Genomic DNA, 27,209 nt, shown 5'->3' with positions numbered 1-27,209 from the left:
GGTCATCATACGGATTAAAGTGATTATTATCATAGTTTTAAAACTCAACTTGAGAATCGATCAGGAATAAGGCGTGGATTACTAGTCAAGAGGATTAACCGCCCAAGTTGATTTAGATCAACATACAAATAAAAGTTATTATTATTATAATTTAAAATTAGATTCAGAAATCAATCTAGAACCAGATTTAGATCATAAGTTACGAGATTGAACCTTTTAACTAATGTTTTCTTTGAAAAAAAAAAGAACAAAACAGCCTCGGTTTTTTTTTTTCCTGTATGGGATTCCTAGATAGTTAAAACAACTAGAAGATTGATATTGACGAGATCTAATTAATGACTTGGGTGTTTGCTTCTAGTTGGGTTGGAGCTTAACTGGCCTTTCGTATTTCTTTTTGACGTATGTTTTTGTCACAATCATGGTAAAAGAAATGGCGAAACGAGGGAGGCTAAAGAAGTGAAAATTTCTTATCAATTTGTTTACTAGATCGAATCAACAATTGTTGAGACAAACCCTTTTAAAAAGATCTGCAATAAACATGTACGAACCCTTAATGCTGTTCAGTATATATATAGAAAAGAAAAGGAGAGAGAGACGAAATACAGTTTGAAAATAGCACTACAAAAAGACAGTGAGCACTACAAAAACACCAGAGGCCATAACAAGAAAGGAGAAAGATAATCACAGAGAAATATATTCTTTCAAATACTGCAGTTTCCCTTTACCTCCTGAGTTGCTTCTCGTTAATGGGTCTAAGCAGCCCCTCTAATCAAGTACATAACAACATCAGCAGTGATTTTCCTCCCTTGTTGAACAAGCACCCGGCGTCGCTTTCCCGAAAAAGCTAGAAGCACCAGCACCGTGATCCATGTCAACACCGTGGCACGGGCAGCAACAACAAGCAATGTTGATAATAATAAGACCCCGGAAACCAAGAAGGCCGACCCAAAGAAACCAGCCCAGTTGAGTCTGCTAGGGTTAGCAGTACAAGCGTAGAAGTAGCACACCACAGCACAGAAGGAAACCAAGAGAGCCAACATTAACAGGAACAACAACAACAACAACAACAACGTTGTTGTTTTGGAAGAAGAAGATGTTCTAGACAGCTTGGACATGTCTCTCATAAAAAAGAAAAAAACCTTAATGAGAAGCAAGAAGAAAGAAGAAGGGGCAGTTTCTTGGAGAATTATTTTTTCTTGATCAATTGATGGGAAAGTTGAAAGAAATTGGAAAGCATGTGAGCACATGGGGAGGTTGGTGGTGCCAGCCTTGCTCCTTTATTTATGGTGGTGTTGTTTCCGGTTCGGATTGTTGATTTGGGGGGCAATACTGGCTGTTGGATACTTTGTACAGGGAAATACTATCCTCACAGTGTTCCGACTACATAGGTGGTCTGTGCTAAACAGTAAGGTTAATTTTTTTCTAAAATAAAAAATTAATGTTCAGATAATACTAACATTTTTAAAGAAGTATAAAAAATCTGAAATTCAATCATTGGTTCAACTAGATTTAATAAGTTTGATTAATTTAATAATATAATTAAAAAAATATTAACAATAAATAAAGTAAATAGAACAAGAAAATTGATAATGCTTAATTGCAAAAAGTGATTGCTTGTGAATATTATGAAAATATAATTTTTAAATATTTTAAAAGATTTTCATAATCTTATTTGATAACAGAAAAAAAATTAAATGAGAATGAGATAATCATGAACAAAAATTTAATGTTCAATTCCAAGCAAACCAAATGTTGAAGATAATTTAAAAAAAAAATAAAAAAAGATCTAAGTCTACTCAAGTTAACCTGTCAAATTTGTGACTTGATCATGAGATCGAGATAACCTCGTGGAGAGAAAATTGAATATAATTATGAGGCTCAATTCTCAAACCAACCTAATGTTGAAGGGCAAAACTAAAAAAAAATCAACAAAAAAAAGACTTGAATCAATCTGGACTAACCTGTAAAGCTTGCGACTCAATATATTAGATCTAGATAACCTCATATAATGTTGAATGATGAAATTGAAACAGATCAATTTTAGTAAAGGAAAAAAAATTCAAAGTCAACTCAATCTAATCTTTCAAATTCATGATCCAGATTATAAGACTATGATTACTCCATAAAAGGCAAACCTGGAAAAACCATGAAGGCAAACTTCCAATTAACCAAAAAATAAGGGATGGAATTGAAAAACAATCAATAAAAAAAAAATCCAGAGCAAAATAAATAGCAATCAAAAGAATTAAGACCAAATTTGACATAAAAAATAAAATTAAATATTGAATGATGGAACTGAAAAACAAATTCAATTAAGAAAAAAAACAAATAATAAAAAAATAAGGATCAAATTTGACATAAAAAGAAAATAAAACTAAATATCAAAGGATGAAATGGAACAAAAAATAAATAAAAATAGGATTCAATACAAGATAAATAGCAATTAAAAAAATAAAAATCAAATCTGATACAAAATCAAAATGACATAACATCGTTCAATTTTGGCCAACTTGGCTCGAATCTTAAGGCGGGGAAAGAAAAAAAAGGGAAGAAAAGAAAAGAAAAAAAGTAATTGTCGTCGCACTGCCATTCATCTGCTTCCTTGCTTTAGCTTAAAAGGAAGACCAAATATCTCATGTGTCATCGTAATAGTGTGGACATAACCCACATGCTAGCGCATGTAATTTACGGTCTAGATAGTTTTAATATTTAAATAATATTTTATATTTTATAAAATATCAAATTGCCTTTTGATCAACTTGATTATAACTAAAAAACACATGGTGAAAATACAAAAAAGTTATTGGATATCAAAAAAAACATTTTGTTTTTAAGAGTAATTTAGTTATTTTAGTGTGCTTTTTAAAAAAATAAAAATTCAAAAAAACCTCTTGATACCAATAAAATAAAATTTTCTTTTAAAGATAATTTTATCATTTTATTATATTGTAAAAATATGAAAATATCATGTTGTCATTGAACAATCTGATAATGATTAATGAACCTTATGAAATAATCATATTACCCTCAATAGTCAGTCCAATTATTTTTATTAAGAAGGGTAAAATTATTATTATACTGTTTAAATCTATAGTGTTTTGTGCATGAGTCAACAGTGAAACATCTATTGTAGTTTATTTATTAGTTATTTGACCCATATTTTGTCATAGGACAAATAAAGTTTTTGGCAAAATACAAATAAATATGCAAGCTATTCAAATATTTTTTTTAAAATCTAATTATATATATATAAAAAAGTCTATGTATGCATTTATTTTAATACATTGAGAATTATATATGCCAGTAAATGAAAAAAAAAGTGCCAACGCGTCTATTCAACTCGTCTCGCTGTAGATTGAACAATTTTTTTTTCTAATGCAAAGGATTTAATGTGTAGGTGTTATTAATGTTTTTTTTTTGTTGACATCGAGCAAAAAATATAACTGTAAATCAGAAAGTCAATGTTTACTTATAATAATATAATCATATGCATTATTAAAAACATGTAAGATCTTAAGATAATTTTTAACATAGCTAAATAATAGAACAATATTATTGTTACAGTGAAATATCATTTTGTTAGTCTTTGTACAATAATTTAAAAAAAAAAGTGTAAAGAAAAAAATTTAAAAACAAATTACAAAAGATAAGAAAAAAAAATTGTATAAATAGGTCAAGTGTAGAGTGATAATTGGGTTTTATTCGAAAAATTAGTGTTTAACATTATTCAATGGCATTACATAAATTAGAAGGGGATCGTATAATGACGTAGCATTTGCAGAATTTGATCTCAGTCCCATTAATTTTGTTCCTGATGATATTTAACTTGATGTTGTTGCATGCTCAGGAAATCATGAAAACTACAGTCCTTGTCAGATGGATTTTGTACGTGATGAAATTGTAGATAATTTAATGGAATAATAAAAAAATATTTTATATAAAGTATTATTTATTTTATGATGTAATAGTAGTAGTTAAATCTACAATATTTAAATTAAAAACCATTAATATTAATATATATCTTTGTAGTTATTTTATAACCTCAATTTGAAAAGCATTCTTAACCAAACACATTAAACTATTTTTTGTTCAACTTCAATTTCAATCACAGTTTTAACCAAATATATATAAATATCAAACTAACCTCAACCAAAAGTACTTTTTATAAAACAACTTTTTTAAAACCACAACCACAAAAGCTACCACAATACCAAACACATTATTATGGCTTAATCCCAGAAGCTTTTATGTATTTTTAATTTTTTTTTAATTAAAGTTAAATCACTTAATTATCTATAGATTCAAAATTAACAAAACATGTTTTTTTTTTGGGTTAATGTTAAGTTAATTTAGGGGTGTTTTTGCATTTTAATAAATAAAAAAAATACAATTGCTGCTAGAGCCTAGAATTGACAAGCTAAGCCTGTACACCTAGGCTCTTAATTGTTTTTTATTTGGAACAAAATGAGGCGAATAACATGTTGTTCGTTCTAAAATAATTTTTTTAATAAAGTTAGGCGACAAGTCACTTGCTTTTCCCCATATTAGTGTTATTAATCCTAGCCTGGCCCGGCGGGTCGACCGGGGACCTCGTCGACCCAGTGGCTGGACCGGTCCAGGTTTACTAAAAGACCGGTTGGGGCAACAGCCCGGTCAAACCCGAGCGACCCGACGGGTCGACCCATGACTCAGGCGACCCGAGCGAACCCGGACGAGACCCTTTTTTTTTTCAAATGTAGGATTTGAAACCCATTAGTATATAACTATATATACTCTATGTTCCCAAGAAAAAAGTCATGTTTTTTCAATATGAGATTTGAAACCCTTTAGTATATATACTCTATGTTCTCAAGAAAAAAAATCATGTTTTTTCAATGTGGGATAAAAATCTTTTGGTTTAAATATTTCAACTTAAAAGGATAATATAGTATCTTTTCAATGTAAGATTTGAAGCCCTTTTGTATATATACTTTATATTTCCATGAAAAAAATTATGTTTTTTCAATGTGGGATTTGAAACCCATTAGTATACTCTATGTTCCCTTGAAAAAAAATCATGTTTTTTCAATATGGGATAAAAAACCTTTTGGTTTAAATACTTCAATTTAAAAGGATAACATAATATCTTCTCAATGTGAGATTTAAAGCCTTTCCGTATATATACTCTATGTTCCCATAAAAAAAGTTATGTTTTTTCAATGTAAAATTTGAAACCTATTAGTATAGATACTCTATGTTCCCAAGAAAGAAGTTATGTTTTTTCGATATGGGATAAAAAACTTTTTTGGTTTAAATACTTCAACTTAAAAGCTTAACATAATATCTTTTTAATATAAAATAAAAAACTTTTTAAAATATTCTTTTAAACTTCATTGTTTACAATATGTATAACCTATATTTACATGAATTTTTTCATATGAAATATTAAAACTTTAATTTTTTTTTTAATTTTTCCGGGTTGATCCAAGTTGACCCATGAAACTCAGGACCCAACCCCTTGGCCTGGTCAACCTCCAGGCCGGGTTTAATAACTATACCCCATATCATAGCCATAATAAAAGTCTCAATTATGGTCTCAAATAACAAAAAAAAAACAAAATAAAAACATCTCCAAGCTCAGATCTACCATTTTAAACGATGAAAAAGCTAAAAAAACATCTAGGCGAGGCTCCCCTTATCGAATAAAACTTATTGATATCAATATCAACATTTTTTATGGATTAAATCAATGTCGATCAATACTTTTTCTCTCATTAAAATCTGACAACTTTCTTTCTCCTCTCTCGAACCAGTAATTTATAAGTAAGAATAATGAAATTCTATAACACAATTCAAATTTTGAAATATTATGAGACCAAAAAGTTTTGATTTAAAACATAAAAGGACAAAAGTGAGTTTTCCCCCATTTTTTAAACAGGTACCTCCTTTTTCCTTGTTTTACACTTCGATCCCTCCTTAACAATTCTTGATAAATTGATCATTGATTTGGGTATAAAAAGATGTGATTAAAGAGAAATAAAGTTTAAGAACTAAATTGTAAAAAAAAAAAAATTCATTGTGGGTTGCTACCCATGCTTCAACTGCGTTGTAAACCTGCTTCTACCCACCTATCCTTGTTATAACGCAAACAACATGCATGTTGTTCATACAAACGTTCACAAACTTATAAATTCTTTCACACGACCTCCGGACCAGATACAGCTGACACCACCTTCGTTATCAAGAGTATTCCAGTAAATAATCTACACAATCGTATTGTTTACCAACACCTTAATTGTTTGATTTTCTGGACTTAATTTTATTGTTCTATTTTCACTGATCTATACAGGAATGATCTAGGCCTTGAGGGTTTTAAACCTGCATGAGGGTGGAGTCCTGCTCTCTGCCCGAGCTGTTTTTTAATGGCACAGTTGCTGGACCAGAGGTAGCACAAGTACTTGAAATTAGATGTAGCAAGATAAGAAGAGGAAGTTGGCTTGTGGTGTTGGCATTTAACACATTAATGGTAGAGTCAAATTATCATCAAAACTCCTGTGGATATCGCTCATGATGTGTTCTAAGCGAGTTAAAAGAGAGACAAGTGTGTCATTATCTTCCATTAGTGAAGTGGTGTTGATGGATGAAATGTCCACCCAAAAACTGCAAGTAATCCAAACCATCAAGTATGCCATCACAGACTAATCCAAACCATTAAAGTGTATGCTATCACACAAAAATCCAAACCATTAAGTTCACTTAATGGCCTACAATACTTCGCGTCTTTATACAGGAGGACCGTCATTTGTGCATTTCTTCACGCTAGTAGAGTTATCAGGAGAATACTAGAACTACCACTAAAGCTTATATGCATTTTCAAGAACGTTCTAAGATATTATGAGCAACTTCCAAACATTAATAGCAGCAGAAGGAACTGTTGTGAAATTCGATATGCAGGAGATGTTTTGATAACAAAGTAGCCAAGAATCTACCTGTTTATTGTCTGGCAAAACCAGAATAGGACTGTCTGGACGAAGAGCAAAATTTGCTGAACTTGCAGCTCTTTCTAGTTGGCATCGTTGCAGCTTCAAAAGAAACTGCAAGCAGAAGAAATCCATCTCATCAATCATATCAAATGTACATGCTATCAAGAAGAAATGGATCTTGAAATATCAGAGACTGGGAAGTCATAGCTGTTGATCAAGATAAGGATCTCTAGGAACTCTCGGACTTAAGAATCCTGAAACAGTAGCAGAAACACCAGCAGCATAAGTTTTCAACCATGAGGTGCTGAGCGTCAACCATCCAGTCTGTGCTTGTTCTTGTACTTCATGCATGCTCTTCCTTTCTTCCTCCACCAGTATGTCAATCCACCTCTTAGCCATAAAAATCTTCACAGCCTCGACCCCTTCCTTGATAACTTCTGGCGGTGGAATTACAAGGGGATTTTGGTCCAAGTTGAGCTTGGTCAAATTATCCAGCCGACCAAATGAATCAGGCAAGGCAGAAATCTGGTTGTTGCTGAGATCAAGTTCCTTGAGGTTTGTCAAATCACCAAAAGTTTCAGGGAGTTCTTTCAGGTCACTGAAATTACCGCTCAAATTGAGGATCTCAAGATTTGTCAATTTCCCAATAGCAAGGGGAAGGCCACGAAGCTCATTGAAATGAGCATCCAGGTGGCGCAGAGATCTCATCTCACCAATAGATGTGGGAAGAGAAAAAATCTTGTTCAGCTGGATCGAAAGCCTCTGAAGATTTGACATTTGTCCAATATTAGTCGGCAAGTATGTCAGGCAATTGAAGCTCACATCCAATTCCAGCAACGACCTGAACCATTGATGAATAAAGTCCACTGTACAGGATTTCTGGTCAAAGGACAAACTTGTAATGAATTAGAATTACCTGCAATGACAAATGGTGTCAGGCAAGACCTCTATCTTGTTGCTAGAGACATCCAGGATTTTCAAGTTCTGCAGTAATCCAATTGAATCTGGCAGTGCTTCTAAGAGATTTGAAGCAAGATTGAGCTCCTCAAGAATTTCTAACCCAGTTATTGAATCAGGAATGACCTGTTTCACTCACACATGTTACTCAGTTACTAGGAAAAAATAATACAAGTAATAACCATTTATGAAATGGGATTGGACGGACAAATTAATCATCAAGATTTCAGTTGGGGCTACACCAAGAACAAACTTTTTACTACCACGAATGCAAACAAACAGCACTATGTTTATTTATCATAATAAAAATATCCATCCACGAAGCAAAACAAGTACGAGAAGTTACATATTGCAGTTAACAAGTCAGGTTGGTTCTCAATGATTTGCATATCTCATGCTCAGCATTATAGGATTCATGAACAATAAAGTGGGAAAGATTTTAAGGCCAGATTTACAGCTACCGTATAATTATTTTCAACTAATAAACTTGAGGTTTTCCTAAGCATTAAGTTCTACATAGAGTTCCAGCCTCTATTCTACTTGTTTTATGCGTCAATTCTGCTGATTTATTGCTGTTTTATCCCTAAACTACACCACAACTACACCTGTGAACTCTCACCAGTATGATCATTACTGGGAAAGCTTTGGACATTAGAACTGCCACATAGTAAGAACTAACCACGTTAACGGAACCTATAAATGGTGTGTAAAACAGTATTTTCCCGTCCTTTCCACCTCAGGCAAGGTAAATCCTACAATAACCATTGCAAAATATTGAAGGAATACTCAGCCAGTAACTTCAAGTAGCTATATGATTCTGAAAGATGACATGCCATGTATCTAACTGAAATAAACATTTTCATCTACAGCTGAAAATACAAACACACCAACAATATGCACCAGCACTGCTTTAAACTAAACCAAACCCATATCAGAAGCATAGCTAGTACCCAAGTAAGATACATTTTTCAATTAGCAAATTCCGATTCGAGCGCTCTTTGACATTCATCGCTTTCTTTTAATGACAGATTTGATATGCACAATTCCTTTTACGGTACCGATTATTCAATATTGGTAACAAATTCAAACCTCTTAATTCATCTTAATACCGTAAAAATTATGTCAAAACTCCACTCTAACCTTATCAGCTCGTACATTAAATCTATATGATCACACAAAAGATTTTATAAATTCACAGCACATAAAAGATTTCAAGAAACCCTAATTACATTTCTAAACACTAAATAAAAAGAAACCTGAAGTTGATTATTGGAAAGATTAAGCACTTTCAACCCCACAACCCTCCCAAATCCCTCAGGTAAGAACCTCAGTCTCCGATTCGACAAATCCACTCTTTCGATCCCTTTCGAGCTCCCCTCTCTCAACACTCCCACAACCTCCTCAGTCACCTCCACCTCCTCCTCCACCTCCACTCCTTCCACCTCCTTATCTTCCTCCACTCCTCGCTCCGCCATCCTATAAATTTTCACCAACTTATCCTCCGCTTCCTTCAACAACTTCTCATAATCCTTGTGCATTTCATCCAATTGCAATACCATTTTATAAAACCCTATCTCTTTCTCCGCCTCTTCTCGAATCTTCTTCTCTTTCTCAGCCAAATGCGCCCTCCACTCTAACCTATCAATCTCACATGGCCGCGGAGAAAGCACAAGATCCTCCAATTGCTTCGATAAATTGGACTCGATTTCACTGAGTTTGAGTTTCGCTGTGTCCACGGTTTCATGGTCGGGCCGGGGGCCTAGGGTATGGAGCACCGATCGGGTTTGGGCAACATCGCCAACAGCCCGTCTCATTGAAGATAGGAGGGCCGGGTCGGATAATTGAGGAAATAGAGACAGTGGTGGTGGTTGTGATGGCTGTGGTGGTTGCTCGATGTCGAAGGAGGGGCCAGGGGATTTGTGTCCGAGAGAGGGAAGGCGGGCCATGACGTAAGAGAGAATCGGGTGGGTTTTCGGGTCTGGGTCCATTGTTGGATCTCTTGGTAAGAGAGTTGTTGTGATGATGATTAGAATCTGTAATAATCGAGAGAGGTGACAGGGAAGGGGGGGGTGGGGATTTTCGTCGTGGATCCGATAATCGTACAGAATCTGATAAGATTACATGCGGGTGATGTAATTACTGACTTGTCAATGCACTATTGGAGGGTGGTAAAGCACTGTAAATTTCTTCTTCTAAAACAAATATAAAAAATATCAGTGACAGCACCATGGTGTCCGCCTGGATCAAAAAAATAATTGAGCTAGCGGTGAAAGGGTATCGTGTGTGTGTCTGTATATAAACCCAATAAATTTGATTTAAAAAAATTATTCCTTTCTTAGTTTATTTCTTCAAATATATCAAATAAAAAATATATAAAAAATTCATTTAAAAGAATAATTGATTGTGCTGAGTTTAATGTTACCATTTCGATAATGCACTTAATTTTATGTTTCCTATATTTCAGTTTTATTTATACAAGGTTATTGTAGTTTTGAGAAAATATACTGATAGTTTATAATTTTTATTTTTTATTATATTATTAAATAAAAAAATTAATCTATCATATTTTAAAATAAAAAAACATAATTATTATAAATTAAACTTCAAGATTTATTTTGATTTATTTTCCATGATATTATTGTGATTTAAAAAAAAACATATTAATATTGGATTAATGCTCAGTTTTTTAAATATTTTTTTTTATTATATTATTAAATAAAAATTATTCTAGAAAAAACACAAAACTAAAATTAACTTTCCTAATTTATTTTAATTTATTTTTTCTAAAGTTATCGTGGTCTTAAAAAAACATCTTAGTATTGAATTAATGCTTAATTTTACATGTATATATTTTTGTTATATAATAAAATAAAAATAATTAAAAAAAAGTTATTAAAATAAATAAATGTAGTACTATTAGATAAAAGTTTTTAGTAAAATTCAAGGTTATTAGCTATAATTATGGTAGTGCCATGAAGTGCTAGTAAATGACACGATAACTTTAATAATTGTTGCTTATGACTTGATAATCATTAATACCTGTTTGTTTTAGTTGTTCTACCATGATTTAAAAAAAATAAGTTTTTTTTTTTTATATTTTTAGATTGTTATGATAAGTTAATATGTTAAAAAATATATTTTCAATTTTAAATAAAAATAACTTTAAAAAATAATCTATATTATGATTTTAAACACTCCCGAGGTAATTGCTGAATTAGATGCTTACAATGAAGAGATTATTTATAATACTACAGAAACAAGATACATCCAATCCCAGTCATTAGGCTGGGCACTGCAATGTTCAATACCCATAATATATATGTGTGTGTGTGTGTGTGTGACAACATTGCAACAAAGTACAATGCCACCTTATTTATTACCTAAACCCTGGCAACCAGATAATAATCTCTTTAAAATTCTTCTCATGTAATATATAAATTTAGAAAGTTTTTAGTTATTATTTCATAACAGAGAAAATAGAGAAAGTAGAGGGGGGAAAAAGAACAAGACAAAACAAAAGATTTAACTTTTAGTAGAGAATTAACTTCCCAAGTATGAAACCTAAATTACAAAATTGATGTAAAGAACAACAATTTTACACGCAGATGTCTTAAAACCCTCTCAAAAGGTTTCCCTCTGCCTTTCAGAAGCATCTTCATTCTCAACCTGATAGAAAGCACCAAAAACAGTAATAAGTGCACATTTTTATCTTTTGCGGCAGATATAAGAAGGAAAACAATTGGAAGGTGATGGTATGTCAATGCTCAGTCACAATAGTTTCTAATGCAAGAAAATTTTTAGTGGTATATATTGGGTTTTCCCCACTAAGAAAGCTGTGCACAAATCAATACTTCGTCTTGTTTAGAAAAACATGATGGACCCATCCGACTAGTGTTTTGGCGCTAAAATGAATCTTTAAAATTGGGGAGCAATGTTTACACAAAAGCAGAGATGCAACTGCTCAGCAACAGCTAATGCAACTTATAAACATCAGGGAGGGAAGTCATTGATATTTCAAGGTAGCATTTGGCTACTGTCTCGAGACAGAGAACAAAAATAGTTAGAATAGAAGGGACATGTCCCCTATCCTTCCTGTTTTGAAGGAAAGGAGATTTACTACAAAACTGTTCCAGAGATGGTGTTATTTTTATGTCTCCATCCCTCTAACCAAACATGTTTTTGTCCCTTCTGTATTTATCTCTTGTGTCCAGAGACATTTGCCTAATGCAACCTTTAAGTTTCATTTGTGTTTCGACTACAAGAGATTTACATGACATGCCAATACAAATTTCAGATTTTACACATCAAATAAATTTTGAATTGATGTTCTCCATCCCATTTAAAAAAACATCTAAAAAAATAGTGGAGATCTTTGATCACTAACCTCAACCAGAACCCTAGCTTTCTTTTTTGATTTTCTAGGTTCATCTTCCTCCACCTTTCGACGAGCAGACTCTGATCTAATCTTTAACCTCTTACGATCAACTGTGTCCATCTCCTCTTCATCCTCAAGTGCATCATCTGCATAAATTTCATAAACATATAATTCAAATTTGAACATTTTGCCTCATGTATATATAAGCCTATTGAAATCTGAGGTTTGATATTCACAGAATGAGATCACAAGAATCAGTATAGTAAAACATCGCATGCTCAAGTGAACTGAATCTTGTTTTTCAGCAAAAACAAAAAAATTAATTGATATATCAAACCTTCACACTTCTACCAATGATTGTCAATGTAATCAGCATTCACTTTTAAGGTGAAAATTTTTAATCATAAGAAACTTCAAACACAATCCATATAAATGGAATTTTATATAGCAAGTACAGGAAACAGTGCGCACGCACTCATGGTAGTGAGCGTGCAGTAACTGGGAAAGGGGACATGAAAAATCCACACCACACTACTCTCTTTATCAAAAAAGAAAAGACTTTACCATTATTCTTGAGAGACTCGTCAATAGCAAAACCACCGAAATCTTCTATATCATCTTCTTCTTCAAGATCATCATAGCCTTGAACATATTCTATTTCAGGTTCCTGCTGATTCACAAAAATCCTTAGTATACAAAACAGAAATGCCTTCTTGTATCACAAAGCATTAACTACTTAAAATTACCAGAAAAACATACCACTACATCATCATCATCGCTAACAGCATGCAGTTCATTTTCGTCAAGAATTTTGTTGAAATAGTTTGGTAGAATATTATGTATGTCACCATAAAGTCCTCCATTGAGTCTTTCAAGCAACTCTTTCTCAATACTCTGTTGAAAGAAGCACCAGTTAGAACTATGTAAATCCACAACATAGTTGAGACAAATATATCAGAATCTTAACCTTATCCAGTTCAGCAGCTGTTTCAGCCTTTTTCTCCCTTCTAGATTCTCTCTTTATCTCTTTTCTGGGTGTAGTCATTATCTTCTCCCTAGCAACAAAAATTAATGCAAAATCAACTGTAGAGGTAAACAAGATCTCTCTGGGCTTTGGAATTTGATATTTGGGTAAATCGGAAAGAAAAATGGGAATGAAAATGGCATCAAACAGTAACATAACCATAAAATTACAAGGAAACACCAAAAATTCCACAAATTATCAGGTTAAAACCTTGGTTAGAAACATGTCGGCACTCGTCTTGTTTAAGCAAGTGTCATAATGTCTCCATCTCAGCATTTAGGAATTTGATCACATCAGTGTGTTAAACATCTATAATGAAGATGAAACACAATAACCACATCCAATCATATGGTTTTCACTATGAACACTGTTTCTCTTTTAGATATCCAACATTAAACCCACATGTGCATCACCAATTTCATTCCGCCAAATAAATAATAACAGAAACTAGAAACCAGGCCTAACAAAGTTGAGCTTTATTGACAGAAGTGGGCCAAAAACTAAATGTGATGTGATTGATACAAATCAGTCAAGCCTTGCAAAAAGCTACGTGGCAATTTTAATGAATCAGTTCGACAAATGTATCAAAAATAAAAGAAGAATAAGGAAAGAAATTTGCTAATTTAGTTCATAAATAAACTTGACAACCAATTATAATGAAATATCCTACAGTAAACGCTGTAAATAATTACTAGAACCAAGAAACTAGTCACACAAAATAAATTAATATTAGAACAGAAGAACAAAAGAAAGGCACTTGCAAAACCTTGTTTTCAATGCCAGCTTCCTCATACGTATACGCATCTGAGTCATTTTTGTCAGGCGCTGTTTAGCTTTGTGCACAAGAAACTTTGGCCAGTACATCTTCAAGTTCCAAAGAATTTACAGATCAGCAATAGAAAGTCGTTAAAAACAAGTTTTGGTTCAAGAAATAAGTAAACACAACCAACATCAGAATACATATAGAAATGGAATACCAAATGCTTGTCTATGATTTCAAGTGCCTTCTCATAGTTTCTCGGCAACTTTACTCTTTCCCATAACTCATTGGGTTTATGAGCTCTCTCAATAGTCTTCATATATAAATAAAAGACACCTGTTCAGAACCACACAAGCATTTAATTCAAAAGCAAATTCATCATCTAATTCTCACAAATATACCTAAAAGACAAGATTATTAAATTGTAACAGACAAGACCTCAAATTAGATAGGTATCTACATAAATCACATCGCCAGATCCAATAATACATCTAAACAACCAATGCTTAGTTACAAATAAGATCAACACCTCCACATGAACCTAAGACTCCATTTTAAGTGGTTCATAAAACCAACTCAGGATTCAATCCCGAATTGGAACTAAGCAATTGACAAGAACCAACTCAATCCTCATTAGCAAGCCATTAGTTACTAATCCAACATCGGGGAAGCAGAAACCGAAACAGTAATAGCTTACTCCAACATGCCCCGAAAAACCCAGTATAAATTTCTAATTTTCAACACAAAACGGAAAACAAATTTATCAACAATCACTCATCCTCTCTACATTGCTCCCAACAAACAAAATTCACTTGAGAGAATTGAAAATTAAAAAAGAAAAAAGAATAATACATAAGGTAAAAACATACCATCGTGATCACGGATAGTTGCATAGCGACTATTAGCAAGAGGGCAAGAGCTCCGATTACAAACCCCAGTTATGTTATATGGGTTTCTACAAAAATTCCCCGTTGTGATTCTACAATAAAAACACAACAAACCCATCATGAAAAAACCAAAAAAAAATCAATTAATTATAATTTAAACAGATTCAAATTCAAAACATTACTATATGCTAAAAAAATTTAAAAAATGGTTTTACTTGGCCATAAAACTGCAGTGATTGTGCCTGATAACTTGCCATATGACCTCATCGTGCTGCATTTTTCTTTCTCTTCTTAATTACTATAATTTGTTTATTGTATAAAAAAATTAAAAAGAAAGAAAGAAAGAAATATGGGGAGCTTTTGAGGTTTAGGGTTTATGTTCTGTCAGTCTATCAGTGAAAAGCTACCAAAACCTAAAACGGGTGTTGCCGTTTCTTCCTTTTCTTTTCCTGTTTTTTTTTTTAAAAAAAAAAACAAAATAATTCGTGAACGCATGGGGTCCACAAGGCTAGAATGATTACATACTTGTAATTTAATTGTCACGGACAAATAATGTCCTGCCATGTCAACGTTAGCTGTCCAAACCATTGTTCTCAAACCAGCCCGCGGGAGGGGCATTGTTCTAAAACCCAGCCCAACTCAGCTCATAGTCCTATCAACCCAGGATCCAGACCGGGTTGAGTTTTGTTTTGGACCGCCCATGTAATTTACCTAGGTAAACTCATATGACCCATTGAGTTAACTCACAACCCAAGTGACACTATCATAATTTAGATGAGACTCAATAAATATTTTTTAAAATTTTTGTTCAAAATATTGTTTCATTTTTTAAAAGAAAATTATGTTAAAAAAGACTTTGTTTTGGACTAGAATTTTTTTTTTACAAAAAAACAATAAAGTTTGAGCTTGACTTGTTAACCCTGTCAAGTGTCAACCCATAACTCAGGTTAGGTCTTTAAGATATGGTCCAAACTTTAGCTAGCTAGTTAGCCATGAAAAATAACATAGCTAACAAACCCAGTTTAGTTGATGGGTTGATCTTGCAATTCATTGACTTAAAGCTTTAACTTATGTCGAGTTTGTTTTCAAACCAGGTTTAGAGTTGACTAGGTCAAACTCAATTGACTTGGAGGTCCAAACACGAGTGACCTAGAGGGTCAAACCCAGGTGATCTAAAAGGCTAATCCGTAACTCAATTAATCCAATCAAATTTAGTGAGATTTGATTAAGTCATTTTTTTCAAAACAATGTCATTTGATTTTAAAAAAAAAACTTGAAATGCCAACATTTTAGGATAGATTCGGGTAGATCATGTGAAATCACGAATTGACTCGACTAACCAAAGATTTAAGACATTTCTAATAACCTTTTCTTTATGAAAAGGTATTTTTTTTATTTTTTAATTTTTATATTGACTATTTCATGGGGAGATTATGAATTTTTTTCTTGTCGTATGTAGAGATTAAATGTTTTTTTTTAAGAATAGAAGGTTGCATAAATAGTTTAGATCAGATCAGATGACTATTAATAAGTTTTTATGACTACATAATCTAATATAATAGAGAATTGTTCACAAGTTTAGTTTAACAACTTAAATTGATTTTTTTCATTAGGAAAGATAAACTGAAGAATTTCAAAGGACACACTTTTTTGTCTCTACTTACCTTTCTTGGTTAAAGCTATAACGAATCAATAAGACTCGAGCTCTATTTAATGGAAAGTTTTAATGAGTAATTTTCTATTCTAATTGTCACCATTGTATATATTTTATACCCCACACTCATAAATTTATTGGGCTAGGCTGATTAAATCTGAAGGCTAATAATAAAAAAGAAGATAAGGATCCAATTTTTATTATATAATTGTAATAAAAAAATAAAAAGATTTAACTTATAAGGAAAAGCATAGATAACTAGAGCAAGCTTAGTTTCTATTTAAAAAAAGAAAGTTGAAAACATATTACCCTTCTTAATACTAGAAGCCCTTCCGTAGTTTAGTGATTGGTTAAAGCAATGACTAATGATTATGATTATGATTATGACATTAATTTTAGAGAGAAAGGTCGATCTCGTATAGGTTGGAAGGCAATAATAGGATGGGTAGCAAGTGATGAGGGTGGGAAATTATTTGCCTGATGTGTGACTGATTATCCATTTTCTATTCAAGGAGAGTGTGCATGGTTTAAGCTTGCATATGATGATTTGGGTAGGTTTTATTATACTTATTATTCCTATAAACAACAAGTTGATATGCCCAAAGGGTTAAGGGAGAAAGTTATGTTCGCTAAGAAGGCTTTATTGAATTTTATAGATTCTAGTGTTGAAGAGAAGCAGGTTGAATTTGATGATAATGATGGCAGTCAAAATGCATATATGAGTCAAGAGTAACCATCATGTATTGATTCACTTGAAGATTCAATGAATGATGAAATTAAAGATGAGAAAAATATATTTGAAACACATAAGCCTCGTATTTTAGAAGATGAGTGAGGAAAATAAAAGTAACAAGAGGATGATAAAATTAAAAATGATGGAGAGAAAGAGGAAAAATCATGTATCAAGTCATTTAGAGACTCAATAGATGATGTAATTAGGGATGGGAGAAATATTTATAATACTCAAAAGCCTAAGATTTTAAAAGATGAACAAAGAAAACAAGAAAAGAATAACAAAATCATAGAAGATAATAAACAAGAGAAAAAACCTATGACTTTTTTTTGTCTTACATGAAGATTGGATGATTGTTTTTTCTTATCAATGGTAACAGATTGTATATAGAGTTTAGATCAAATCAGATAACTTTTAATAAGTTTGTATGACTACATAATCTAATACAATATAGAATTGTACATAAGATTTCTTTCATTAAAACCTAACAAGGAAAGATAAACTAATGAATTTCAAAAGACACACCCTTCCATCTCTACTAACTTACCCTAATCAAAGCTAGAGCGAATCAATAAAACCCAAACTGCATTTAATGTAAAGATATAATAAGTCTGTGTGGAATTAATAACAATTAGGGTTAAGTATGTTTCAACTTATAAAATGTTTGATAATTATTAGATTATGAATTATATTTTTCTAAATTAGGAGAATTGAGTTACTTTCGAATTTAAAAAATGATGGATTATTAAGTTGTTATTGTGAATTATTAGTTGGTTTGTATAGATTAATTGTAATTTATTTTTAATAAATAGTTGAATTTGCTATTGGTATGTTTTATTATCATTTTAGTATTTGTAAGTTATTTGTTCCAAATCTTACTTTACATAAGTTTTTGATATTTGATGTCTCTAACGTGTTTGGTTAATTGTGTAATGAAGTTTCCAAGTATGAAAATATTGTTTTTTTATTTTCATTTAGGGAGACAAAAGTTCTCTGGTTTTGATGTGACTCATAATTAAAAGTAAAATATTTTTTTGTAGCTTTCTTATTGGAAGATAAATATTATCTATCATAATCTGGATGTCATACATATCGAGAAAAATGTGTTTGACAATACTTTTAGCATGATCATGAGAAGTGAAAGTGAAAACAAAGGATAAGATAAAAACTATATTGGATTTATCTTTGTATTGTGATTATGAGAATATAAAGTTGATTAAATATGAGTTTTCTGTTGTAAAGCCCAAAATCACATTCACTTAAATAGTAATAGGCAATTTATTCTCTATGAATGACTAAAGAGTTTGTGATTTTTTATTTTCTAATGGTTATGCAAAAAAAAATATCTAAATTAGTGGATATAGGAAAAGCATATTGTATGGGATGAAGATTAATGGCAACCATGTGTTTATGCAAACTTTTATTCCTATTACTTTTCGGGATTTATTGCTAAAGTGACTTGTGATGCACTCTTGAAGATTAATCACTTTTTTACGAATATATTTTTTAATAAGTTTCATACCTAACACATAGAGCAGCTTGAAATGAACATCATTAAAACCATTTACAAACTTGAAATGATCTTGTCTCCTTTATTCTTTAACTTAATAGAGCATCCGCCTATATATTTAGCGTATAAGGCAAAGGTACATATGTAATATAGATAGATATATCCATTCAAAAGGTAAGGGATGACATTCTAAGTAATTATCCATTATTTTTTTCAACATTCAATTATTCATCTTTTATAACTATTATGCATATATTTATTCAACTTTAAGAGAAAGGTTAAAAACAAAGATTATGTTGAGGCTTCAATATAAAAGACTTAAATTGTTGAATAAATTTTCATTTATCTCGTGTTATTTTGAGCTTTACTTAGAACAAGAAGCAATTGCATTCCCAGAAATGATGGTGGTGGTGAACTGCCTTCGAGTGAGAATTTATCAATATTTTATCATCATGGATGACTTTATCAAAAAAAACCAATTCATTAACTATACTAAATTATAAGATTGATAATTATACTAATTCATTAACTTCGTTTAGACAGTAATTATAAGATGAACAATTCATCAAGTGATTTAAAACACATTTAAGTGTTTAATAATTAGTAACTCTAAGGTTTTGAATTAGTTGTGTTTTTTATTTGACTGTTAATAGTTGTTAAATATAAGCAGGTGTTCAACATGGTACAAATATTAGTACATTGAAATTTTTATCTTTAGATCTTGAAAAAAAGATTTAATGTTACAATAAATATTCTCATTAATGAATATCTGAATAATATGATGAGAGTAGAAAAAATTATAATAATAAGATATATATAAATGGTTCAACTTCTAATAGGTTTAAAGTTGATTATTATGACAAATTAGATGAGGAATTAGAGTTTTTAATCAAATGATTGAGTTGTATCATATATCACGTGTTTTTATTTAAATATTTTTAGTATGATATCAATAGAATAATTAGAGTTGATCATCACATCAGTACCAATGTTTTCACTTGCAAATGTTGTAGCTTTGTCTTATTTATTTCTCTTATATAAATATAGTACTAGTGAAAAACAAAAGGTGATATTCTCGAGAGAGAGAGATTAAAGAAAAAAAATAGTCCGAATAAAGTATGATTATTATTTAATATAAAACCTTACGTAAAACACTAATTAATGAAGTACAAAGACGCATCATACTCTAGGATACCGTATTAATAATACTTGTTTTGGATTAGACATGTCCTTAGCCCTAGAGGGATTGAATATGCCCTAAATCCTATTTATATCCCTAACATGTTTGATGACCCAAGGTCCAACTTTTGCCACCTTGAATTTGGTGCTAGTTGAAAGACATTAAGAACAACAAAGAAATAGCCGTGTGTGTGTGTGTGTATTAAAGAGAGTATCAAATACGCATTGTAGCATCTTCGTGTCGAAGGGGATGTTGATCATGATTTGCAAAAAGTTTCTCCCTCTTGATCAATTCAAATACCTCCTTCATTATTTGTGTGAATTTATCAGTTATGTTTCGAGTGATTCTTTTTTGGAACTTGGTGCTTTTCAACCAGGTGATCCCAACATAAACACCACACTCACATGCACAATGAGCAAGGGAGGATTTCTCAATCTGGTACCGAAGATTGACCTGCAGAAAGGGAACGAAAAACAAGATCAAGGAGAGAACCAGAACAATAAATGACTCGTGTTAGCCGGAAACGTCTGTATAATAAGGAGACATCATACATGGAAGTAGTCAGCAAATGGGACATCATGCATCACCGTGAGCTCATTAACAGTCCACCCTTTATCATTTTCAAGCGGAGATTTATGTTGTGTGCAGGTGACTTCCCCTCCAAAGATTGAAATATGGTGTTTGAATCTGTACGTGATTTGCCGTTCAAAAACTCCAGGCTTTACTGACTCCCATGCTGTAGTTGCATAGCTAAGACGTCCAGATTTTTCCATGATTTCGTGCTCCATCTTTCCTCCGTCAAACATTTCCATCAGTGATTCTACCTGGCAACATCACCACAGCTTTCAGCACCAGTATCACAAGTAGCTAAACATAAATGCTGAATCTTACCTCGATTCTGAAAGGTGTATGCAGAATTATCATTACAAGGCTCGAATGTCAACTCTTAGTCATCATATCAGAAATATTCTACATAAAGAGTCCTAATCCGAGTCTCACTAGGTATCAACCTTATAGTATAAGTTGCAAGCAAATATAATAAGAGAAGCCACATAATCCTCATCTATTTTATGGTCTTAATGCTAGTTCATTAGACAAATTTCTGATGAAACGCTCTTCTACTTGATTCAATAGTTACAAATGAAATGGAGAGGTGAATGAGACAGGAATTATTTTCTTACACTAAAAGGAAGTTCAGCAGAGAAAATCTTGGGCATCTTTACTTCTTCAGGACTCACAGAGCATCCATAGTCTTCAAGCATGATGGACCGTTTTTCTTCATCTTGAGGCTGTTCTTCAGCAAGTTGTGTTTTATGCTCAGGGATCATTGTTTTTGTTTTCCACAAGGCCATGATTGTCCTATTGATACAACATGGTGAATCACATCAGCTCCAACAAAATAAATGTATCATTTCGAGTCAAGAGATTATTCGTCTCACCAAACCTGCTTGCAATGTTGAATGAAATAAATGATTGGAAGTGGTATCTTAGCCTGCCTTCTTCATCTTGTGATTTCGCCCAACGTCTTGCATGAAGACCTCTTCCCCTTCGCAGAATTATGACCAGAAAAGGACTACCCACGGATGATAGTGATGGAGGATGCACTTGGATGTCTTCGATATCCTCCCAGAGAAAGAAGAATTTTGTTTTATGTCCAAACAAATTGGAATAAAAACCAAGAATTCTTGCAGACAGAAAAAGCCTTCCCTGCATTTAAGAGACATCTCAGCATCGAGCAAATAGGTATTTTGGAAATGAATTAACAAGCCTAGTATGCAAGATCATCCAATGCGTTCTGCATAAATTTTAATTTTATCTAATATGTTACTATTATTAATAGTAAGGTTAGGTCATTATAGGTGTGATTTGAAAATTTTATAAAATAAACAACGTTTTAGGATTTTAGTAAAGAGGTCATCTGCAGTTTTGCCGATCTTACTGTGGTTTTACATCATGCTACCAACTTATATGTTTATTATATTTAAACAAAACGAACTCATTAAATTACAAAAGCCTAATAATCAATTGCTTTTAAGAGTGAAGAAGTAGAAATGGAAACCGTAACTCGCACCTGCAAAGGCATTTTCCTCTTCAGCTGGCATGTAAAATCATTGATGAGAAATTCTTCTGGTGGCAACTCAAACAATTTCTGGAAAGTCGAATTCCTGTGAGGTGATGGTAAGTTCAACTGCAACAATGTGAGATATAATTTAGATCACATTTCTATAATAGAAATGAAAGGCAATAAGAATGTAGATTCATTAATGGAATCCTATACCGTGTTTTTTTTCTCTTTGACTCAAGAATCTTATGAACTTCAGATATGAGCTATCAAGGGGACATAATAAACTCTCTAATCCAAGTGTGAAGCAGTTAACTACACATGGATGATGAGAAAGTTCCCTTTAAAAGTAATTCTAACAGATATCTTTGGTGTTTACCTTCTTCCCGACTTCCTTCTCCATCTTTGTTAAGTACTCCTTTACAGTTTCAACACCTTTGTCGTTATCTATAAATATTCGCAAGTGTAGCTTTGACTGAGAAGACTGCGAGAGCTTTCCCTCAAGGGGAATCCACATGTCTGCTAGTTCAGTTGATGTGTGCTTCAAAAACATTATCTCAGCATGACCAAGTGAGGTGGCTTGGTCAAATGGACCATCAAAATAAAAAACTTCCACATCTAGAACTGAGGGTGGTTCATCCATTGCATCAAACTCTAGTATTTCTGCATTATGTAGCTTCAAACATGGTTTTGCACATGTAATTATAAAAAAACATCCGCAAATAATCCTCAGAAGAAAAACACCTTACCATTCCACTGGGGATCACTCGTATGAAGCTGTATAGAACTTGTTCTTGTTTTACCATTACAGGTCAACACTACATAAGGATCTGACAACCCTCTCGAATCCAAGGATGGTAAATTGGTGCCTTCAATTAATGCCACAGCAAGAACCCACCCTTCACCTTGGGCTCTGACACCGTGGTCACTGCCTATGAAATAGTTAATAAATTAAACGAATCCTAGGATGGAGTTACACGAGTGATAACAATTTCAGGGTGGTTTAGGCAAAAGTTTGAAACAAGATACAAGCAGGTAGAATAAGATTTACCTCTTTGAAGCCTAGCTTGTATGAAGTGTTTCATCATGTTACAAACTCGTTCCAATTGAATGACTAAAATTGCACAAGTTATGAGCTGTCCAAAACTGTCTGGTAAATCAAGACCGTTAAATTCCAAACCTTGGACTATGCTTGGCTCACAGAAAAAAATATGAACAACTACGTATAAAATCATAAAAATGGTGGACACAGCTGTGAAATTCCAAAAGAAATCTGATGCCAATTGCCATTCTGACTGGTGTGCTGCTTCCAACTTTGCCAGCATATGGTCCTTGTTTGATGAATCCATAGAATCCATGGTCTTGAAATTCTGAGCCAACAAGTTGGCAAACTGATCAAAACTCTCCTTCAGTCCCTGCCTCGCTCCTCCTTCAATCATACCTTTCATCATTGTGCTTTTACAGAAATTAATTCCCCATGATATTAAAAGGTGGGAAGATGCTTCTCCTGAAGATATTTCTGGACCAGGCAGTATCTTGTATAGCAACTCAATGTTGAATGTATTTCCATATGGAACTTCTGGAGTGCTAACATTTGTTAATACTGCAAATTCCTTTCCATCTGCTTTTATATATGTTTGCTCCTCGGTAGCTTTAACGGACTTAACTAACTTTGTTGCAGCTTTTGTATAGGAAACAGTTCGAGTTAAATGAGACATGTTTGCTGATTTCCTTTTCCAAGGCCCCTCTTCAGCATCTGTTGTTCCCTGCAGCTCTTCTAGGTCCTTCATAAACAGTGAATTGGGTGCAAAAAGAAACATATTGAGATCCCACGAGGGGACAACATATATTTTATCAAGAAGAATACCACCCTGGAGGTTTTCAGGCATTTCTTGTTCATTATCTCTTGAACTCATGATCTCCAATCCTTCTACGAAACTACAATTTGATGAATGATCACAATCCTCACAATCAGAAGAAGCACTAGTTAACTCTGAAGAATCATCAGTTCTTGAATTTTCCTCATGCTTATTGAAAACCCTCTCCAAACGACTCACGATGGTCTTCATTAACTTCTTCCCTTCCGCTATCTTGACACGAGGAGCTTTACAGCCATGCATGCCATGAGATGATATGCATGGACCTTCAGATTCTTTATAGTCCTCGTTAACATTTGAGTTTGCATAAACAAAGTGGTTAGTAGAAGATTTGTCGCATTTTCTGCTCAGGGAGAGACTGAGAAGAATTTTCCCTGTGCACGTAAGTAAATTGTCATATATAAAATTGAGGCCTCCATTGCACCTAACATGACAAATCATGCATTCTTAACCCAAAATTACATATGCACCACTGTCAAGACTAAATGAATTTCAACAGACTAAACAGAAATACAAGGAAAAAATTGCCTATCATGTTGAGCAGCTGATCCATAACTATGGGGAATTTTTTGGATAAGCAATGGAAAATCAAATCCGCACATAAGCATGGTAGTTAATTCCATAACTGGCAATATAGTATCAAAGAGGAATCATAGTTGCCGAAACATGAAACTCTACAAAATGGCCCATTCAAGGAAAATCAACTAGCCTTCAACACTTACAAGTTACAATAGGTTCACCCAAAAATTATCACAGAATTGATTGCCTGGTAAATCTGAAGTTAAACAATCACTGGAGGGAAGGAAGATCATCCTAGGGAGAATCAATAATTGAATTTAGTTATAATGTACAATCAGTCTCTGTCAATGTATAAGAAAACAGAATGAAACAACCTAAAATCCTATGTGAAGGGTCCAGGGTCAACAAATTATTCTCCAAAAAATGAAAAAAAAATACAATCAATGTGTTGGTAATTGAAGCAGGAATTCTCACTCAAATAATCAAATTCTTCTTTATCAGCATCAAGCACATCGTCACTTGTTATTTTATAACACTAAGAAAAATGGGTCCTCAAGATTTCAGTATTTCATCCTCAAGCAAGCAAATGCATTTTTCATCTTTTGCTTAAACCAAACACAATTTCAATAAATATTCCAATAACGAACACTTTAATAAAAATCTGGAGGTAGCGACACTAACCACAATCCATATTGATAAATTTGTCAGTCATGGGCTTTTCAAGCGAGAACCAAGTAGGTGGCAAGGTCTGATTCTGCTCTGCTGCAACAGACCAAACAGGAATCTGAACCCGACCCACTAAATCCCCAGAGCCATTAAAGAAGCTGCCAAAATCATCATCATCATCATCATGATTAAAGACAGAGACAACCAACTCTTGCTGATCATTATTACCATTAACTCTGAAAACAAACTCCTCATTCATTACAGGATTTGAGTTGTTTCTGAAAACTCTAGTCTTGGACTTGTGTTTACCAACTTGAAGTATAAAGTAAGTGTCCTTCACAGCCAAGCCTTTGCCTTGCAAGACATAAACATATAACCTCATGGTTGGCTGGCTATAATTAAAAGTCCAATCCTACTTTGAGAGTGGATAACTGAAATGGGATTTGAAGAGATTTGAGTTTCCAAATGTTGAAAGAAGGAAGCAAAGATTTTCGGTCCTGGTTTTGCGAGATTAGTATTAAAAAGAGGAGGAATATTGTGAAGATGGCATTTGGTCTGAGGCTGAGGGAAACGTGGACATGGGAGATATATGACACGAGATGATTTACCTGTTAAAATATTGAAAGAGGAAATGTAGGAAATGGAAGCAGAAATTTAAGAGGCGGTTGGTTTGGAATTCAATAACGATGACGAGCCATTCTTTAGCCTTTGCGTAACGGTTATCTCAGCTTTGTCGTTCTTTGGTGCTTCCTCAACCTTTTCGATTACTCCTCGTTTCGTACTAGTACTACTGTGCGAGTTATAGTTATCTACTAGTTACGTGGGCTAGTTACGTCGGCTAAGCTGCGCTGCTAATTTACTTTTAATTTTTATAAAACATATTATAAAACCTATCAACTAAAAAAATTAAAATTTACCATAAATCTAAACAATGCGGGTCATGATGCAAGGTATTTGGGAGTGTGCAAGGTATTTGGGAGTGTGGTAATGATTATTTTTCAAAGTGTTTTTCATTCCAAAACACATTAAAATAATATTTTTTTTATTTTAAAAAAATTATTTTTAACATCAACACATCAAAATGATCTGAAAACATAAAAAAACATATTAATTTAAAATAAAAAAATCAAAAATTTTCAAAAGCATTTTTAACCGCAGTATCAAACACTGTCTAAGCTTGGATCCTAATACCAGAACTCCAGAGAATTAGGTCATCGGCTGACCCAAGAGAATTGGGTCTTGATAGGGGATCCAATTCGCTTGGATCCGGCTTCAGGTCCCAAGCTTACGAATCCGGCTTCAGGATCTAATTCTCTTGGGTTTGGGACCCATTAGACGGCTGACCCAAGAGAATTGGATCCTAACGCAGGACCCAAGAGAATTGGATCATGGCGTCAGAACCCATTAGCCTTGGGTCAGGTAGGGCTGTAAGATCCAAGATATTTGAGTCGTGACGACTGAACCAAAGGACTTGGATCCTGACACAGGACCTATGAGAATTGAGTCTTTACGCAAGACATATAGTCTTGGGTCAGGCGGGGCTACAAGACCCAAGAAATTTAGGTCTTTGCTCATGCCACACTTAAGCAACTTGGATGAGGCGCCCCTTTCTAGCCCCAAGTTTCTTGGGTCTGAAAGGGGATTTCTTAATAATAATAATAATAATAATAATTGAGTTTGCCTTTCAAATCAATTCTATGTTTTTTTTATAGTAATAATATTTATTTCAAATTTAAAAATATTAATAAATATAATAATATTTATAATAATATTAAACTCATCTGACCTAAGTTCTTATAGTTTTTAATCCCTTCAAATTAAATTTATAGTTTTTAGCAAAGAGCAAACTTAAACAGTGCAATCTACAGTGAAATCATTTACAATTTACAGTACTTCCAAACAGTACAATACACAGTAAAATTACTCTTAGTCTACAACATTTTCAAACAGTGCAATCCATAATAAAAATACTTACAATCTATAGTAATTAAAATTTACTAATGATGATAACAACAACAATAATAGTAACATTAATTCTTAATT

General features: G+C 32.9%; 4 protein-coding genes across 5 annotated transcripts; all 4 read right to left on the bottom strand.

Annotated features, from left to right (window-relative positions):
* Positions 1–752: 752 nt before the first annotated feature.
* Positions 753–1,115, bottom strand: LOC133676075 (uncharacterized). The gene has a single exon (XM_062097647.1). It carries the CDS (start codon positions 1,113–1,115, stop codon positions 753–755), a length of 363 nt encoding a protein of 120 aa, XP_061953631.1.
* Positions 1,116–6,038: 4,923 nt separating this feature from the next.
* Positions 6,039–9,992, bottom strand: LOC133675934 (plant intracellular Ras-group-related LRR protein 9-like). 2 transcript variants are annotated; one of them, XM_062097498.1, is made up of 4 exons: positions 9,176–9,992; positions 7,879–8,045; positions 6,969–7,803; positions 6,039–6,413 (listed from the first exon to the last, which is right to left on the bottom strand). In XM_062097498.1, exons 1-3 carry the CDS (start codon positions 9,905–9,907, stop codon positions 7,164–7,166), a joined length of 1,539 nt encoding a protein of 512 aa, XP_061953482.1. In that variant the 5' UTR covers positions 9,908–9,992; the 3' UTR covers positions 6,039–6,413; positions 6,969–7,163. The 2 variants fall into 2 exon arrangements, with proteins under 2 accessions (XP_061953482.1, XP_061953481.1); XM_062097497.1 differs by lacking the exon at positions 6,039–6,413 and adding an exon at positions 6,566–6,639.
* A 1,329-nt stretch (positions 9,993–11,321) lies between these two features.
* LOC133675497 (uncharacterized) lies at positions 11,322–15,403 on the bottom strand. The gene is made up of 9 exons (XM_062096900.1): positions 15,181–15,403; positions 14,948–15,057; positions 14,296–14,414; positions 14,085–14,182; positions 13,262–13,349; positions 13,054–13,188; positions 12,859–12,961; positions 12,304–12,440; positions 11,322–11,585 (listed from the first exon to the last, which is right to left on the bottom strand). The coding sequence occupies exons 1-9, from the start codon at positions 15,240–15,242 to the stop codon at positions 11,541–11,543; spliced, it is 897 nt and encodes a 298-aa protein (XP_061952884.1). The 5' UTR covers positions 15,243–15,403; the 3' UTR covers positions 11,322–11,540.
* A 4,562-nt stretch (positions 15,404–19,965) lies between these two features.
* LOC133675613 (C2 and GRAM domain-containing protein At5g50170) lies at positions 19,966–25,933 on the bottom strand. Its single transcript, XM_062097041.1, has 9 exons — positions 25,182–25,933; positions 23,156–24,355; positions 22,854–23,036; positions 22,484–22,767; positions 22,114–22,230; positions 21,487–21,749; positions 21,224–21,401; positions 20,594–20,866; positions 19,966–20,495 (listed from the first exon to the last, which is right to left on the bottom strand). The coding sequence occupies exons 1-9, from the start codon at positions 25,546–25,548 to the stop codon at positions 20,256–20,258; spliced, it is 3,105 nt and encodes a 1,034-aa protein (XP_061953025.1). The 5' UTR covers positions 25,549–25,933; the 3' UTR covers positions 19,966–20,255.
* Positions 25,934–27,209: the final 1,276 nt, after the last annotated feature.

The sequence above is a fragment of the Populus nigra genome, chromosome 16 (assembly GCF_951802175.1).
Source record: "Populus nigra chromosome 16, ddPopNigr1.1, whole genome shotgun sequence".
NCBI lineage: Eukaryota > Viridiplantae > Streptophyta > Magnoliopsida > Malpighiales > Salicaceae > Populus > Populus nigra.
The sequence above is the reverse complement of the archived record's forward strand: the minus strand, read 5'-3'. Positions and strand labels throughout refer to the sequence as shown.

Coding starts and splice junctions, on each gene's coding strand:
- LOC133676075 (XM_062097647.1), bottom strand. CDS start 1,115: ATGTCCAAGCTGTCTAGAACATCTTCTTCTTCCAAAACAACAACGTTG.
- LOC133675934 (XM_062097498.1), bottom strand. CDS start 9,907: ATGGACCCAGACCCGAAAACCCACCCGATTCTCTCTTACGTCATGGCC. Junction 8,046..9,175: donor TTTCCAATAATCAACTTCAG/GTTTCTTTTTAT, acceptor TGAGTGAAACAG/GTCATTCCTGATTCAATAAC. Junction 7,804..7,878: donor GACACCATTTGTCATTGCAG/GTAATTCTAATT, acceptor TCAATGGTTCAG/GTCGTTGCTGGAATTGGATG.
- LOC133675497 (XM_062096900.1), bottom strand. CDS start 15,242: ATGCAGCACGATGAGGTCATATGGCAAGTTATCAGGCACAATCACTGC. Junction 13,189..13,261: donor CAGCTGCTGAACTGGATAAG/GTTAAGATTCTG, acceptor TTCTTTCAACAG/AGTATTGAGAAAGAGTTGCT. Junction 12,962..13,053: donor GCGATGATGATGATGTAGTG/GTATGTTTTTCT, acceptor GTGAATCAGCAG/GAACCTGAAATAGAATATGT.
- LOC133675613 (XM_062097041.1), bottom strand. CDS start 25,548: ATGAGGTTATATGTTTATGTCTTGCAAGGCAAAGGCTTGGCTGTGAAG. Junction 21,750..22,113: donor AGAGGAAAATGCCTTTGCAG/GTGCGAGTTACG, acceptor TCTTAAATGCAG/GGAAGGCTTTTTCTGTCTGC. Junction 20,867..21,223: donor CTGCTGAACTTCCTTTTAGT/GTAAGAAAATAA, acceptor TGATGTTGCCAG/GTAGAATCACTGATGGAAAT.